Source organism: Melospiza melodia, chromosome 1 (assembly GCF_035770615.1).
Source record: "Melospiza melodia melodia isolate bMelMel2 chromosome 1, bMelMel2.pri, whole genome shotgun sequence".
In the NCBI taxonomy this organism is placed as follows: domain Eukaryota; kingdom Metazoa; phylum Chordata; class Aves; order Passeriformes; family Passerellidae; genus Melospiza; species Melospiza melodia.
The window spans coordinates 91,952,516-91,968,640 of record NC_086194.1 but is presented as its reverse complement, the minus strand read 5'-3'; the positions used below and the strand labels follow the sequence as shown (position 1 = coordinate 91,968,640).

Here is a 16,125-nt window from a genome sequence, read left to right as displayed (position 1 = left end):
CATTGCTGCTGTCACAGCCCACACCTACTGACTGCACAAGGCTGTAATTTACACAAGAGCTGTACCTGCCAATTCTGAGTAACTCTCACATCTTCACTCACCACTTGAACATAGGAAACCCCAAACCCTCATCTTGACTTCATCATGTATGAAGTGGGAAAATGACAAATTCCCTTTTTCTCCTCCCCAAATTTTCATTTTCTTTCTCTATTGAAGTATAACATACTCTGCCAGACAATGAAACTACAACTACAGTATTTCCACTTGCTCTAGCACTGAAGTGGCTTTTGTAATTCAAACCATCTGTTTAAAATTATTTTATGTTCAACACCTTCACTGAGCATTTTAGCAATTATAATAACAAATGACAACTGTTTTAGATTTTAAATGTGGTTCAGTAAAGCACATCCAAACCTGAGGCAAAGAGCTCAAAGAATACTTAACTTTCTTTTAAACATCACTCGATAATCAAAATTATTCTGTCTGCCTAGAAAAGTCTCTCATGCCAGAATTTTTCAGGGAGAAATGTTGTCATCTTATTGCAGGGGTTCCATACTGTTGTCTCCTATCACAAGAGTTCCATACCTTCTTGGTGTTTCTCGTGGTCAGCTCCTCAGAGCACTGACTCTTTCTTCTTCACAAAGGAGCCACCTGACTCCAGTTCCCTTCTCACCCAGCCACCCCACTCTTGTATAGCACTCTTCTTCTCATTGGTTACAGCTGTGGCCTGGTAAAGTCAGGCCTGTTCCTAATCTTTGATAATGGGCCCAGCTGAAACTCCTTAGGGGTAAGATTAATTTCTACACTATCTTTATCTCCTTATATTCTATCCCCCTAGAGAGAAATTTGACTATGACCTGCAAAGCATCATTGAAGCATCAAGTGTTCCAATACTTGAACACATGAACACACTGCAAAGCAGTCACCCCAGTGTCAGCCTACGCAATTTTCTCTGAATTATCCTTAAACATGGGAAACTGGATCCACAATTTTCCCAGGAAAAAAGCCCATACCTGAGAACACTGACAATGGGACAACAGTAATAAAGAGAACAAGAGCACTTCATTAAGAAACAATTACGTTTTTGAGGCATGAAAGAGAAAACAAGAGCACCACCCTTTTGTACCATTTGTTAGCCAAGTGCAGGCAAAATATGGAGTAGAAATTTAGCATTACATTCACTCAGGATGCATGCAGCTAAAAATTCAGAACTCACAAAAAACAAAACCCAACAATGAGAAACCCTGAGTGATCTTGCTGTGAATTACTTCACTGGGTAACAGCATTTGGAGGACCTATGCAGGGTCTCAGGAGGTATCTGCAAATCCTCTTGCATATTTCTTGATTTCTAAGTCATTCAGCAATACCCTACCAGCAAGCCTTCTTCAAACATCACTGTGATACTGTATTTTTTCTTTTTCATCTCAAAATGGACTGTTTAATTCTTTTTTGTACCACCAAAAGTAGTAGAGTCCCTCAGATTTCTGCATTCTTGAATAAAACAAGAATGCTTTCCTGTTACTGGTTTTTTTTCTTAACCTGCTTGGAGATTTTGTAGACAGATTCTTCATATTAAAAGTTTTATATTCAATTGAAAATAACCTTTAGAAAGGGGCACTTTTGGGGAAGGAATATCAGCCTGACAGTGTCTAATAAAACACATCCTACCAGTTTTCACAGGTCAGGGTCAAGGGACAAGTGGCACTTAAGAGAAGACAAGTACATGGAAGGCAGCTTGCCACAGCAATCTTCTGTCTTACTGGAGCCCTCCCTCACAAACCACGGCTGAAGGCCCCCGGGGGTATTTTAAAAGCCATTTGCAATAAAAATACACAATAAAGCAGAAGTACCAATACAAGCATGACAGTTCTGCCCTTTAATAAAAAAGGGGCAAGGATCATACAATAAATATTAACCTAACACAGAGGGATGAGGATGAAAAAAAATAACTTTCAGCTACACTCTTGCAAAACTAGTTTGCAAATGTGTTATAGATACACACAGAGGAAAAAAATACCCTTTAACAAAGAAAAAACAAAAAAACCAAACAAACAGTGCTTTATGTATGCTCTAGAGAAGCTAGTATGAATAATGAAGGTTTTAAAAAGTTGGCAGAAGTTGTTTTGCTTCTACTAAGTCACATTTGCTTACTGAGAGCAACCATTACAAATAAACAAGAATTATGTCATACAGCAACAAGCACATCTGTTGGATCTTACACGAGCCTCTGAATGCAAATTTACCAAAAGCTTCAGTTTGAAGGAAAAAAAGAGACCACATCTTGCAAGCATAGAGTAATACTTTGATAAAAGGCAGCCAAAGAATCAATTATTTGTAGTTTCCCACCTTTACAAAAGTTGGGGGATTTTTCTTTTTTTTTCTTTTTTTTAGTAAAAGACTTCAGAACTTTCTGGGTTCAAAATTATTACTTAGTTATGCTAGCAAGTTGACCATAACATGTAGCTGAACACAATTCAACCAGCTAGCATAGTCCTACATTTTCTATACCTTTACCTTTCCTGTGATCGTATCTCCATTCCAGAGTGCTTATAAGTCCTTCTTTTCTGTTTCCAGCATTTCAATAGGGATCAATTTTGGAAAGCTTTGGTGCACACCCCTGCACATCACAGCATCCCATGCCTTTTGATGCCTTTCACTTTGGCAAAGATTTTTTTTTTTTTTTCCCAGTATCCATGCCGTGTCTCTCATATCTTCCCCATCAAAGTTGTGTCTTCCTCCTTGATTTTTTTCCCCTACTTTTGCAGGGGTGAGGTTAGTTTGGGCCTGTTTTGGTCCTTTGAGCTGCACCTCATTTCCTCCCAGACTCTCTTCTCGTTGTTCCGTGTCAGCCTTGTTTGGCCGGCAAATGTATTTTCTATACCTTTACCTGCCAGACAAGGCTGACACGGCCAGAGGCAAGCTAAGCTCCCCAGTGCGAACAAAACCTCCTCTGAAGGAGGAGCAGGAGCGCGGGCGCGGCTCGGAGCTCTCCCGGCGCTCTCCAGGGTCCTGCACCGCGCCCGGCGCCACCGCACACACAGAACCCCGGCACACCCAGCCCTCCTGGCCTGAAAGAGCTGCAACAGTCAGGGTGTAAAGTGTAGAAAAATGATTAAAAGGATGGATACGCCTCCTTTAAAAGAGCATCAAGTCATAACACAAACATGCACAGTATTTGTGCAAGGATGCTTTGAGGCGCAGTAAGCAATCTCTATGCAAAGGAATCACCTTCTCTTTAACACTTCCACCAGCAGACATACTTGCAAGCTGTTCACAAAGGAAACATTTCCCTAAGCTCCCACAGGACTCAAAACATCACTGAACTTATCAATTACTGCTGCCTGAAATACTGGCCTTCACTTTAGTACAAAGTTCTCTGTGCTCCTACATTGGCCTCCACTAACCAAGTAGTTAACATTCATCAGCATTTATATCAACTTGCAAACACCCTCTGCTGAAGCCCTATGAGCTTTTGTTTGTTTTTATTACAATGCCAAGCCACTTTTCATTTGTATAATACACCTTTATTTTTCAGCTGCTGACTGAGTCTAATAATTAATGGAAACAGAAAATTATGCCTGTGAACAATCAGTGTTCTGCTTCTTTGCAATATGGGGAACTGCTGATTTAAAATGAAAACTCCCCAGCAGTCTAACTCTTTCAGCAAATGACAGCAACAGAACCACTGAAGAGAAAAAAAGAGCTCAGAAGACAAACCAAAAACTGCTAGGGAGAAACCCACAAACCTGGAGAATACAGATGGGCAATAACTCCCCAGTTCTCATATTTGAGGTGATCTGGGTATCAGTTATTCACTTGTACCCTGCCACCTATCAAAACTTGCTTGTAACTAAAAGCGTATTTTCCAAAATACTTGGGACCAGCAAGGCAAATCTATTTTATCAAGTCTTTTATACAAAAACAGCTGTCATGGGGGTAGCAGTTAGCAGAACAAGAGGCTTTCACAGTTACAAATACTCCAAGCAAAACAAAGCCAGTACAGCTGCAGAGGGCTGTCCTGTCCTCCTGTGCTCCTGCCCACCTATTCCCAAGGCAAATCTCTTCCTTGGGCTGGCACAGCCAGGTGTACAACTGGATAGTTAAGTATTCTAGAGAATGAATTCAATTGAAAATAACCTCAAGAAAGGGGGAAAAAAAAGCAGGAAGAATAAAAATGACTTTGCTGTAGTTTAGTTCCCTGAATTCCCAGCACAAACCTCTGTGTTGGCAGCAGGACAGGATGCCATCTCCTCCTAACAAAAGACCTAACTCAGCATGCTCAAAGCACGTCCTCAGACTCCTTCATTCTTTGAAGCCTGCATCCCACGTTAGTTGTAGGCCATATAAGGAAAAAAATGCTGATTTTTTGTTCAAAACTGTGCAAACACTAAATTGAAGAGGAATAACGTGAAGCAGACAGCAAAAGCACAGAGCAGCTTCCCTTCCCCACCTCTCCTGTCCCTCACCATGGTCAGGCACCCATCTCAGAGCCTCTGCAACACCTTTCTGGGTAGCCTACAGCCCAGACAATGTGCTCCATCCTCCAGGCTATGAACAAGGCCCAAGTAATTCAATACTCAAGTGTTTGCAGTGTCTAAAAGGTCATGTCTTTGATTCACAGTTTATAAATCCTCACTCAACTGTAACAGCAATTTTTCCTTACATATTCATTCTCACAAAGCCATAAATATACACATAATAAAGCCTGAACAAGTTTTCTAAAATACTCCTTAGGCTCTTAGTGTGTTTGATGTCTTTTTTTGATGGTAGGTTTCCCAAATACCCGCTGTTTACAATAACACTTCAAAACAGCAGTTTTGGAGGTAGAAAAACACAGCCAAACTTGAATCCAAAGGGATTTTGGGGGGTTGTTTTGTTTAATTCAGGTCTTCACCGGATTTCATGGGTCATTACCACATTTTTGGTGACACTGAAAACATTTCCAAGTGCCCATTCACACTGCTGTACTACTTTTACTTAAAATCCCAATTTAACAAACCCTTATAAAGCAGGATTTTTCTGGGCAAAGCTACATCTGAATGTAACACACAAGTAACCATTAACTACTGATAGTTACAGGCTGTTCTCATTAAAAAACATTCCCTTGAAACTGGAATGGATAGATAGAATTTCAGAGACCTGGCAGAGGTCTTTAAGTACAAGCTACCAACATTATGTGTCTCAACATCTTCATTATTTGGCTCCCACAAAATATAAAAATATTTTAGAGGTTAGAGTTAACAAAGCACTAAAATTCGTTTTTAAGGTCTAAAAGCAAACATAAAAATCATAATTGCCGTCAAGTTTCTTTTGAAAGGAGGCAAAAGTCACCCTTCAATAAACATATATAGACAAAGATTCTTTCAGGCAGCTCACTTTTAGAAGAAAACTTAAGCAAGTGTTGGTAGAACTCACAGATCAGCAATATTTTAAAGTAGAAATCAGATTTTCTTCAGATAGTTCTCCATTATTTTGTTCCCTGTGCCCTAATTGGGATCCCAATCAGATTAAAAAAGCTCCCCTATTTCCTTATAGGACCCACTTGAACACATTAATTCATCTACTTCAAGCATTCAGCACAGAAAAAAGCCCCAGTACGTACCTAATAGAATTAACTTACTTGAATGAAATTAACTTTGGCTGTGGGAGCTGAAACAGAAACCTCCTTAAAGCTTGGCTTAAACTGTGTGTTCAGTGGGTGAGAGAATGGCTGACACTGCACCAGGGTAGTGCAGAAAGAAAGAACAATTTACCCACCCATGACCCCACCAAAGAACAGAAGGAACCTGAAACTGCTCATATGTTTCAGTTCATTAAACTCTCAGGCATTAGCTCAAGATTTAACCCTCCTACCAAAATCAACACAGTAAAAACAAACTTTTTTCTACTAATATTTCAGTTCAAGGATCATAAATTTACAAGTTCGTAAAACAAAACATGCATAGACTGAAAAAAATGTTTACACCACCCCTTCCAAAAAAAGACTCTTCAGATTTTTTTTGTACAAGCCCATGTATTTTGGACTCTTAGCTTTCTGAGATGTATTTAGATATGTTGTTCTTCAGACATAGAACTCAAATCCTTTAAAAGTTAGAAGGAGACAGCAACTCCACTAAGAGACAAAGCAGCTTGATGAACAATCTGCCTCTCTTAGAATGACTACTGAATAATTAACTCGCAGCTGTCTGCCTCACCTAGACCTATATAATGCTCCATTTCCAGAACTCATGCAGCTTTTTCTGCCTCACGCATCCTCTGAGGCACTATCAGGTTTTATTCTCTGGTTTCTCAGAACAATACCCCTTTGGCACATAAACTCTTCTAAGCATATTGTTACAAGCACATTTTTCTACCTACACTCCTCATTCCTGGAATATACATTTCAGCGAAGACAGCTTTTTCCCAGCAATCCATAAATTATTTTGGAGCAATCGGGTGACATCTGTAAATATTTCATTTAGTTTCACAAACCCAAACAAACCTCTTCCAAAGCACGGAAACAATGGGACGCTTTTACATCGATTTTCAGCGCGGAAGAGTGAATAAAGTTAGTCCTTACTGGCACGGAGAAGCGGGCAGAGATGAGTTTGGGAAGAGAACGGCAGGCGCGGGCGCTGCAGAGCGCGGGGATCGCCGCCAGAGGCCGCTGCAGGAGCCGGCCGGAGGCAAAGCACCGGAGCCGGCTAACAATAACAATAAACTCACTCGGAACGCGCTCTAACCCTCCAGAAAGGAATGGGAAAAGCAGAAGGTTTCCTTAAAGGTTCTCAAATCCACCGGAGCAGCAACGCTAATATGTTTTTGTCCCCATTTTTGTTGTGGTCCCACTGGAATTTTGAAGCATTTTCAACACACTGCTATTTTACGTTACACTACAACCAGTTCATGCTCTGCCACTTAGGCTCTTTTTAGTGGATCAACAACATGAAACAACACAGCGGTAATAAAATCCAAAGTTTATTACAGGACAGAAAGCTAAATTGAGTATAAAATTTACAGAAAAGTTACGCAAATCCAAAACTCGAAAGCACAGTCTTTTATGGCAACCACCATGTGAATGGAAGAGTTTGGAGTGAGTACTCCGGAGTGCTTTTAGATCTCCATGTCACTGCCAACCATTCACATTATTCTATTACCAAGAGTTCAGCCCCAATATGCAGGTCCTAGTGGATCAGCTTTACACAGAGCTTCCACTGGTGGGAATGGAACAACATTTTCAAAGAAACCAAACAGAAACCAAAGCTGGCCCTGTTTTGCAGTTTCCAGTGAGCTGAACTTCCTTCAGTAGCACACGCTTCCTGCTGCTACATTCTGGCTGCAAGTGTTCTGCCAGGTAACACACAAAGTAACCACTTTGCATCGTGTTTTTAAAAGTGGTAACTTCACACTTCCAGACACACAATTTCATGGACTCATAGAACTATTTAGGTTTGAAAAGACTTCAAAGGTCATTGACTCCAGCTGTTAACACGGCAGTGCCAAGTCCACTGCTAAAACACATTCCCAAGTGTCACATTCACATGTCTTTTGAATATTTCTAGGGATGGTGATCCCGGCAATTTCCTGGGCAGCCTGTTCCAATGCCTGATTGCCCTTTCAGTGAATAAATTTTTACTAATATTCAATCTTACGCATATTAGAAGAAAAATCAGTGGCACAACTTGAAGTGATTTCTTTTCCTCCTATCACTTGTTACCTGGGAGAGGAGGCCAACCTTCACCTTGCTACTGCCTCCTTTCAGGTGGCTGTAGAGAACAGGAAGGTGCCCCCCAAACTTCCTTTTCTCCAGGCTAAATGACCCAGCTCCCGCAGCCATTCCCCATAAAACCTGTGCTCCAGACCCTTCATCAGCTCCATTGCCCGTCTCTGGACACGCTCCAGCACCTCGATGTCCTTCTTGTAGTGAGGAGCCCAAAACTAGACACAGGATTCAAGGTGCAGCCTCACCAGTGCTGAGTACAGAGGGACAATCCCTGCCCTGGTGTGATTGTTGATACAGGCCAGGATGTCATTGGCCTTCTTGGCCACCTGAGCACACTGCTGGCTCATCTTCAGGCAACTGTCTATCAGCACACCCAGGTCCTTTTCTGCTGGGCCAGCTTCCAGACACTTTTCCTGCATCCTGTAGCACAGCCTGATGCAACAGATCCCTCGGCAGAGCCCTGTCACCCTCTGAGCCAATGGAAGCATCATTCCACTCCCTGTTCCCTTCATCTGGCTCAGGGCTGTACGTCATGAGGGCAACTGGCTTTGTCATTAAAGAGTAAGGAAAAGAAGATGTTTTGTACCACAGCCTCTTCCTCATCCTTTACCACTGTTTCCTCTTGCATTCCACAAAAGGATAAACAGCCTCCTTAGCTCTCATTTTGCTGCTGATGTATCTGCAAATACATTTGATTGTCTTCTACAGCAGCAGTCAGATTAAGTACTAGATGGGTTTTGGCCCTTCTAATTTTCTCTCAGCATAACCTTACAACATCCCTGTAGTCCCCCTGAATTGCCTTCTTCCAGAGGTCATCAAGTTATTATCCACCTGCATTTGTGCTCTCCCTAACACCTGATGCTGGGACACGGCTCACACACCCATCGGGAACACGGAGTTACAGAACCACCTTGGCTGGAAAAGGCCTCTGAGATAGTGACATCGAGTCCAACCCATGACCGAACCCACGTCACCTAGACCATGGCACCGAGTGCTGCATCCAGCCTTTCCTTAAACACCTCCAGAACAGTGACTCCACTCCTTCAGCAGTCCAATGTCCACCCCCGGGGCCCTCGCTGGGCGCTGCTTTCCCCGGGGAGCCCTACCCTGGCCCAGCCAACACAACCCGCCGAGGGTCCGAGCCCCCAGCCCGACTCGGGGGCCAAGCCGAGTCCCGCATCCCTCCCGTCCCAGAAGTGCCCTGAGCCCCTACGGGCGGGGCGGCCGCCATGGAGGCTGCGGAGCGAACCAAGATTTGCGGAAACGGGGAGGCGCAGCCCGTGCCCACCGCATTCCCGGTCCCTCAGGATCGGCCGCCCCCATTCCCGGTGCCCCAGGATCGGCCGCCCCCATTCCCGGTGCCTCAGGATCGGCCGCCCCCATTCCCGGTGCCTCAGGATCGGCCGCCCCTCTCCCGGTACCCCAGGATAGGCCGCCCCCTCCCCGCGGGAAGCGCGCGGTGCCCACGCGCCAGAACTCACTCCTCCTCCCCCGCCGCGATCCGCTTCCGCTTCCGCCCTCCGCCTCTCCCGGCCCCGCCCCGGACCGCGCCCGCCGCGGGGGTACCCCGGAGCCCCGCCCCCTGACTGTGGCCACGCCCCTCAGCGTCGCTGCCTCTCCTCGGGCTCCGCCCTGCGCGGAGGGAGCGGGCGCGAGGCCCGGAGGGGGCGGGGCCGCCCGCCGGGGCACGGCTCGCGGTTGGCCGCGGGAAGTCTCGCGCGAGCGGGGATCCGGAAGCGGCAGCAGGGCGGGTGGGAGGCCGCCGAGGAGGCGGCGGCGGGGAGTCGCTGTGGCCGCAGGTGGCGGCAGCGCCCGCGGCAGCAGCGGCGTCGTCAACATCATCAGCACCATCGACAGGGGCCTGGCAGCGGCTCGGGCCCCGGCCCCGCCAGGAGGGAGGTTCTGCGGCGGCGTCTCCGCTCAGGCTTTGCCGCGGTAGCGTCCCGGCAGCGGTCGCGCCGCGGCGGGCTGTAAGATGGCGGCGGCGGCGGCCGGCGGGGGCGGCAGTGTGAACCCCTTCCTCAGCGACTCGGAGGAGGACGAGCCCGAGGAGCCCCGGCCCGGCGGCGGCAGCAGCAGCAGCACCGAGCCGGGCGGGCCGGCGTACCCGCAGCAGCAGCCGGAGCCGGCGGCGGGGAGCCCCGAGGAGCTGCCGGGTCTGCGAGCGGCGGCACCCGGCGATGCTGCCGCGGGGGCCGGGGAGCTGCCGCGGGTGCCGATGGACGCGATAGCGGCGCAGCTGCTGCGGGACCAGTTCCTGCTGACGGCGCTGGAGCTGCACACGGAGCTGCTGGAGAGCGGCCGGGAGCTGCCCCGGCTCCGCGATTTCTTCTCCAACCCGGGCAACTTCGAGCGGCAGAGCGGCACGCCGCCCGCCGGCGGGGCCCTGGGCAGCCTGGGCGGCAGCAGCGGGCTCGGGGGAGCCGGCGGCAGGGAGCCCGGGGCCGGGCAGCTCAGTAAGTGACCCTGGCTCGGGGCCGGGGGCTCCGGGAGGCGGGGACAGCCGCCGGTGGGAGCACGGGGCTGGGCGGGGATGGCTCTCCGTGTCGCTGGGCGGCCGGGAAAAGCGCTTGGCATCGCTCCTTCAGTCGTTCCTTGTTCTCTGTAACCTGTGCGGGACTGGCGGAGGCTGTAGGAGCGGTGCTGAGGGACTGAGGAGGTGCGCTGCCAGATCCGGTGTTACCCTGGTGCCACAGGCGTAGTTTCATCGAGCTTCAGTATCCCGGTGAGCGTCACCGGTATTTACCAAATGTGGGAGAAATTATTTCCAGCAGCGTCTTTAGCGCTCACTGCCAAGAGATAAGTCGTACGCTGCTGGGAGAAAGAATGGGGTGTTAAGCCGTGAGTGCCACATGTAGAGTATAAAACCTGTCAGAATTGGGGTGTAAGGAACCAGGGTGTTATTTCTGGTGCTGCAGCTAAAGACAGGTCTGAGTTTCGCAGCTCTTGCACAACTAGTACAATGCTTCCTATAATTAACACTTCCATGTTTACCAAGTGTCTGCAATCTTTGGCTAGCCAAGGAGATGGGGAACTCGGTAAATATACTGAGTTGGTAAAAGTTTAGGGAGCAAAAGGAGTGCAGGTGTTTGGACAGTTGTCACACAGCTGGCCTTAACAGCTTTTGTGTTTTAAAAGTAGCACACATGGCTTTGGATAAAATCACCTCAGTGTCTTGTCAGTGTTGCTGTCCGGACACATCGGGTTCTAAAAGGAGATAGCCTGTGGAGGTGGCTTTGGGAAAGAGAAGCTGACCAGCCACCTGAGTTTGAGGACTTAATGAACTCGTGGGAAGGCATTGAAAGGAATTGTGGGTAGCAGACAGGTGAAAGACATAATTATGTCCAAGATGCCTAAAGGCATTTTGTGAATAGTCCTATATTTTCGTTTCTTTTAAGAGTTTCTGATGTTGGAAAGACACAAAGTTACACTTTAAATTTGGAAATAACTAGTAGCATCTGCATGGTTGGGATAATAGACATCTGAACTTCAACTTGTTAGTGCATTTGAAGGTCTTTTAAAAAATGTGTGGCTTCTTTTATAATTCCTGCTGTGTTGTTTATATTCTGTTTGTCTTGTTTGTGAATTATTAGAATTTTATATTTCTCTTTGTCCAATTGAGAGCTGCAGTGTGGTCTTCTTCATTATATGATTAGTGAACATTGGAAAAACTTGTGCTTCAGGGCTTTGAACTGATAAAAATTTCTGTTTCATCCCCAAGCTGCTTCCTTGGGGATTCCAGTCAATTAATCTGATTGATTAAATATTCTCTTTTCTTTGTTAACATAGTATGTTGTTTCCAGTTATTGACACTGCACATACTCCAGAATTAGAAAAGCAGCAGCCTGTGTAGCTGTGTTGTTATGCATGGAAAAAAAAAAAAAGACCTAAGACCTCTTGCAGTCTTAGAGCAATGTGCACTTATGCAAGAACATCTTAATTATTATTTTGCTGACTTGCTAATTGATAGGTGCCTGTGGGATGTCCATATTAAAAAAAGGAGGGAGGAGGCCGTAGCAGTGGGGAGAGAGAGAAGGGGGGACTAACACTTAATTTGGACAAGTTTAATAATACTGAATTGCTGAAATTAAGTATCATGCTAGACCTTATGCTAAAGGTGTGTCTTGAAGTCTGATATATGCAATAAGCTAGAGTGCATTTCAAAGGATTTTTTTTGTCTCAACAGTGATTCAAAAGGCACTTCACATTAAGTGACATTGAAAGGTGACAGATGCAGAACAATGAAAAAATATTTTTATATAGCTCAAGTACCTTTTTTAACTTGGTGCCATCAGACTTGCTTGCAGTCTGAAGTCTGGCATTGAGCTAGCAATTGCGACAGCACTGTTCAGACTGAATCTGACTGAACAAGAGCTGATAGTCTTGTGCCTCTGTAGTTATGTCATTTTCCAAGTACTAAAATGTAGTCTGCAGAAGACTCTGATGGGCTGAAAATCATGGTCTTTGGAAGAGTTCCCTCACTTTTTTCCTGAGCATCTGGTATTACTTCATTTAGGTAGGTAACTGAGCTGTAGTTCAGATCCAAGAATAAGTCTGAACAGTTTCCTAAGTTAGTCAAAATGTCCAGTTTTGTTGAGAGATCCAGTCTCTTGTACCTGTCTTTATAAGAGAGTTGTGCATATACCTTCTCTTGCTTTAACATGCCCAAAGGTATTTGAGAATGAACTACTAGTTTTCTTAATAGAAACGATGGATGTAGAAAGTAGTGCAGGTTGGCATGATTGCCATTTCAAGGTCATGTGAATTTTATGCCTCAGTGAAAAAAATTCATAACATCATTAAAAAAATTATTTCTATTTATTTCTGAAGTCAGAATTTGTTCTCAGTGCTTTGTAACTGCTCCTCCCAGCCCCCAAGTTAGATTAATTTCTCTGGCTTTATTCTGACATTTTTCATAATTGGAGTGGATGCAGAAAGAGTATGACTGGCAATTCTTATTGAATGTGAAGTATGTTTGGAATGCTGCCTGAGGATTTCCACTGAGCAATAGGAAGCTTTCGTACTTTACGTGCTGTACAGAATGGGAGAATTTCAGTACAAGTGTTCATTGCCTAAAAGGACTCTGAGAAGTGCCAGTCTAAACTCTGAGTGCGTGCTGCTATTTATTTTGGTGTGGTTTTATTTCTTCATCTTGAAAGACTGTTAGAAAAAGATTTTGCTCAAATATCATTGGATTTAAACAAGCAGCATCATGTGGTCAGCGAGTGACTTAGAAGCTGTTTTGTCTTTGAACCATGCTTCAGAGCTCTTGGTTGCAACAGCAAATGACAGTCAGATGACTGGGATTTCTTAGTTCTTTGCAAAAACACCCTTCCTTTTTCCAGCAGCAGCAACATGACATCTACAAACTGAGATTAAGATATATTGTAATGAAAAATGTTTCTTGTGTCTAGCAACTTTGCTTTTCTGGTTTGAAGCAAGTGAAGGAGATGACACTGTTCTGTTAGATGCCCAGCACTGTGTACAGTCATCCTTCATGTCCTGTATTTCAGCCAGATGTTCCCAAACTTCTGAGAGCTTCTTCCACTGGTTTCAATAGCAGTAGTTTAATGTCTGCTAGAGCACTGGATGCCACTTTTCTAATGCTACTCATGTGGGCGGTATGGTTTGGAAATCCCTTCTTACTGTATTCCAGATCTTTTACAAGGCTTTAGTCAGCACCTATCCCTTAATTATTAATTTTATCCCTATCATTTTTGCATTAGAAGATATAGTACCAATTGAGAAACTCAATTTAGAAACTGAGTGTCTCAAAATTTAGAAATAAAACTGTGGCTCAAATGTCTCATCTGTGTTCCTGGACCACAAATGTGTTTATTATACCCATGACTGTAATTCAAACTTGTGCATAGTGGGTGAAGAAAACTTCTTTTTAATGTGATTGATACGATGCCCTTTGGTTGCTGTGTTTGCTTAATGCCCTTTCCTGAAGGAATGCATCTTACACTGGTAGGACTAATGTTAGTCTTAAAATTTGCTATTTATTTTTTTCTTTATTGCTACATAAGTGCAACATTCCCAAAATTTGAAATAGCTTTAATGAAAATCATAAGAGGTTTGAGCACTTACATTGCAGTTGTGCTTTTCAGGAGATAATTTTTTTCTAGTTATTGCCATAATAAAATTTTTTATAGCTTTCTGGGGTTTTGATTCCAGTTACATGAAACTAATCCATGAGTACAAAGATATAAAGTATTGCTGCTTCTTCATAGTAAGCTCCAGGATTTATTTATGATTTGGGGTGTTTGATTTTTCTTTGGGAGCTTTTTTTGGGGGTGGTGTGGAATATTCTAATTCATTGCTCCTTTTGCTTGTAGCCTCTGAAATTCAGATGGATCCTACTGGAAAAAGCCAAGTGGGAAGAGTATACTTTGTGAGAGGGGGGTGTCTTGGTAACAACTCTTCTCAATCCTGAATCACAAACGTTGTAATTTTGTGTGGAGCTTTGCCATGACCGCTGTTTCAACTGAGTTTTGTTCTGAGTGAAAATATAGCAGAACAGGGCTACTTCCAAACAGTTCATTATACCTCAGTTTAAATAGCAGTCTAAATAAAACAGGAAATTGAGAAGATGGCAAATAATTTTTGTTCTAATGACTACTTCTTAGGTGTTTTGGTGTTGTCAGCTGAAGTCTTTGGCTTGTTACTATATGAAAGAAAGCAGAAATACCTAGTCCTGTTGGCTGGATCTGCAGATAATGGGAAGTAGACTGGCAACTTGAGAGTAAGAGTGGTTTTAGTGCCTAATTTGGAATACGTGCTCCCTTGAGAAAGGATGGAATGGAAAGGTGCAGATAAATAGGCAAAGCTGCTCCTAATCAACAGAGGGGAAAGGCTGATTGCTGTCACTTTTAATGAAGAGCAGAAAACATTTGAAAGAGTTGATGTTTGTATGTAATGCTGAAAGAAAAGGAAGCAGAGTTCACTTGAAACCTGGCAGAAAAGAGCAATGCCTGGAGGAAACCTGAGAGGTTTGATAGTGCTCTGATGCTGGCTTTACCGAAGGAGAAGCCAGGTGAACTTTTCCTGTTGTGACTTCTTTAAACCCACTCCATTTTACTGACACTAGTGTTTCTGACAGGTTTTCAGTAACATGCACTTACAGGCTGCTTATGTTAAGGCTTTTGCAACTGTTGGAAGTGTCAAATGACTAAAACTGGGTGTGCTGGAAGCTGTCCTTGATGGATGAGTCTAAGCTTTGGGTGATGTAATGGTAGATTGTTCAGGAGACAGGTTCGTCCCCATAAGTATGTAACTACACAAAGAAGTAACAAGATAAGGTAGCCTGATAAGCATGACAATTATGGGCAAAGGAGGAGAGAGTAGAAGCCTCTCTTATTAGGCAGGTCAATATCGAGTAATCCACTGAGTAGTGAGTGACTGTGATGACTATGTTGTATTTTCCCATATCCTAATTTAGTGCATGTTGTGGTTCTTTTAGGATCCTCAGAGCTATAATATAGGGAATTTAATTACTTTTGTCCTGGCTTCTGTTCTGTTCCTGTGCTAGAGTTCCTGTTACTTTTTGATGCTGGGGAAAGCAGAAGTGAACCTCTCTATATATGCACTGTAGCTAGTTCAGTAGTGTGTGTGTTTAACCATCCTGTGGCTGAAAGCTTCAGCAAAACAAGCTGGATTTATGCTGAAGCAGCACACCATCCTTCTGATGGTTTTGCTATTAGGGAAAGAAGAGATTGGCTTTTGGTAGGTGGAAAGAAGGAAATTACAATGTTGAGCTAGAGCTTTGCATTTCAGAACCAACCATTGGCAACCTTTCCTAAGTTCTCCCATATGTAATTTCAATTCTGTGTAAGTTATACCAAATTTCCTGTAGCTTTTTTTCCCTCTGAGAATTGCCTTTTTCTAAACTGAAGATGTGACTCATAAACTCTATCCAGCTGAGAGAAAGCTTGCTGAAAATTTTACATGAGTTTCATTCCTGATAAAAAAGTTTGTCTAGTATTTGAAAGCAAGTTATTATCAAGTAGATATTGAAATCAGCTATGTTGGAAGCTGATCTGTGTACAGTCTGTCTCTGTTAATTGAAAATTTATACATACTGGACTTCTGTGTTCTGTAAACACAGAATTAATGAAAATATGGGAAAAAATCTTTTCCAGGATGTTCTTATACTTCCCAACTAAATTAAGATTTTTTTACAACATCTGAGTTAGGTAACTTGTATCTGTGGATCTCTTTAAAATATAGCATGAGGAATCTTTTTTTTTTTTTTTTTTTTTTTAATGAAGTCCTGAAACCTTATACTGCTGAGTTCTATCTGACAACTCCTTGTCTTCAAGGTGTTACTTGTATTTGGATTTCTAGTGTATTGTAAAGTTGCAGTTTTGAGAAACTGAGCTGACATCTCCTCTAGCACAGGTTAAAACACTGAGTAATTCAAT

At 44.0% G+C, this 16,125-nt stretch overlaps 2 protein-coding genes across 7 annotated transcripts in view; one reads left to right on the top strand and one right to left on the bottom strand.

Annotated features, from left to right (window-relative positions):
* The window catches only part of PIGN (phosphatidylinositol glycan anchor biosynthesis class N), a 100,182-nt gene extending 90,967 nt beyond the window's left edge, over window positions 1-9,215 (bottom strand). For all 5 annotated transcript variants that reach the window (XR_010028580.1, XR_010028581.1, XR_010028578.1 and 2 more), the window contains exon 1: window positions 9,184-9,215. The gene's annotated coding sequence lies outside the window, so the exon portion shown is untranslated. The remainder of the gene's footprint in view (window positions 1-9,183) is intronic.
* A 277-nt stretch (window positions 9,216-9,492) lies between these two features.
* Window positions 9,493-16,125, top strand: part of RELCH (RAB11 binding and LisH domain, coiled-coil and HEAT repeat containing) — a 76,809-nt gene continuing 70,176 nt past the window's right edge. Inside the window, exon 1 of one of the 2 annotated variants that reach the window (XM_063162134.1) lies at window positions 9,493-10,158. In XM_063162134.1, coding sequence (XP_063018204.1) covers window positions 9,678-10,158 — 481 coding nt within the window. In that variant the 5' untranslated portion in view covers window positions 9,493-9,677. The remainder of the gene's footprint in view (window positions 10,159-16,125) is intronic. The other variant, XM_063162116.1, reaches the window with a different exon arrangement.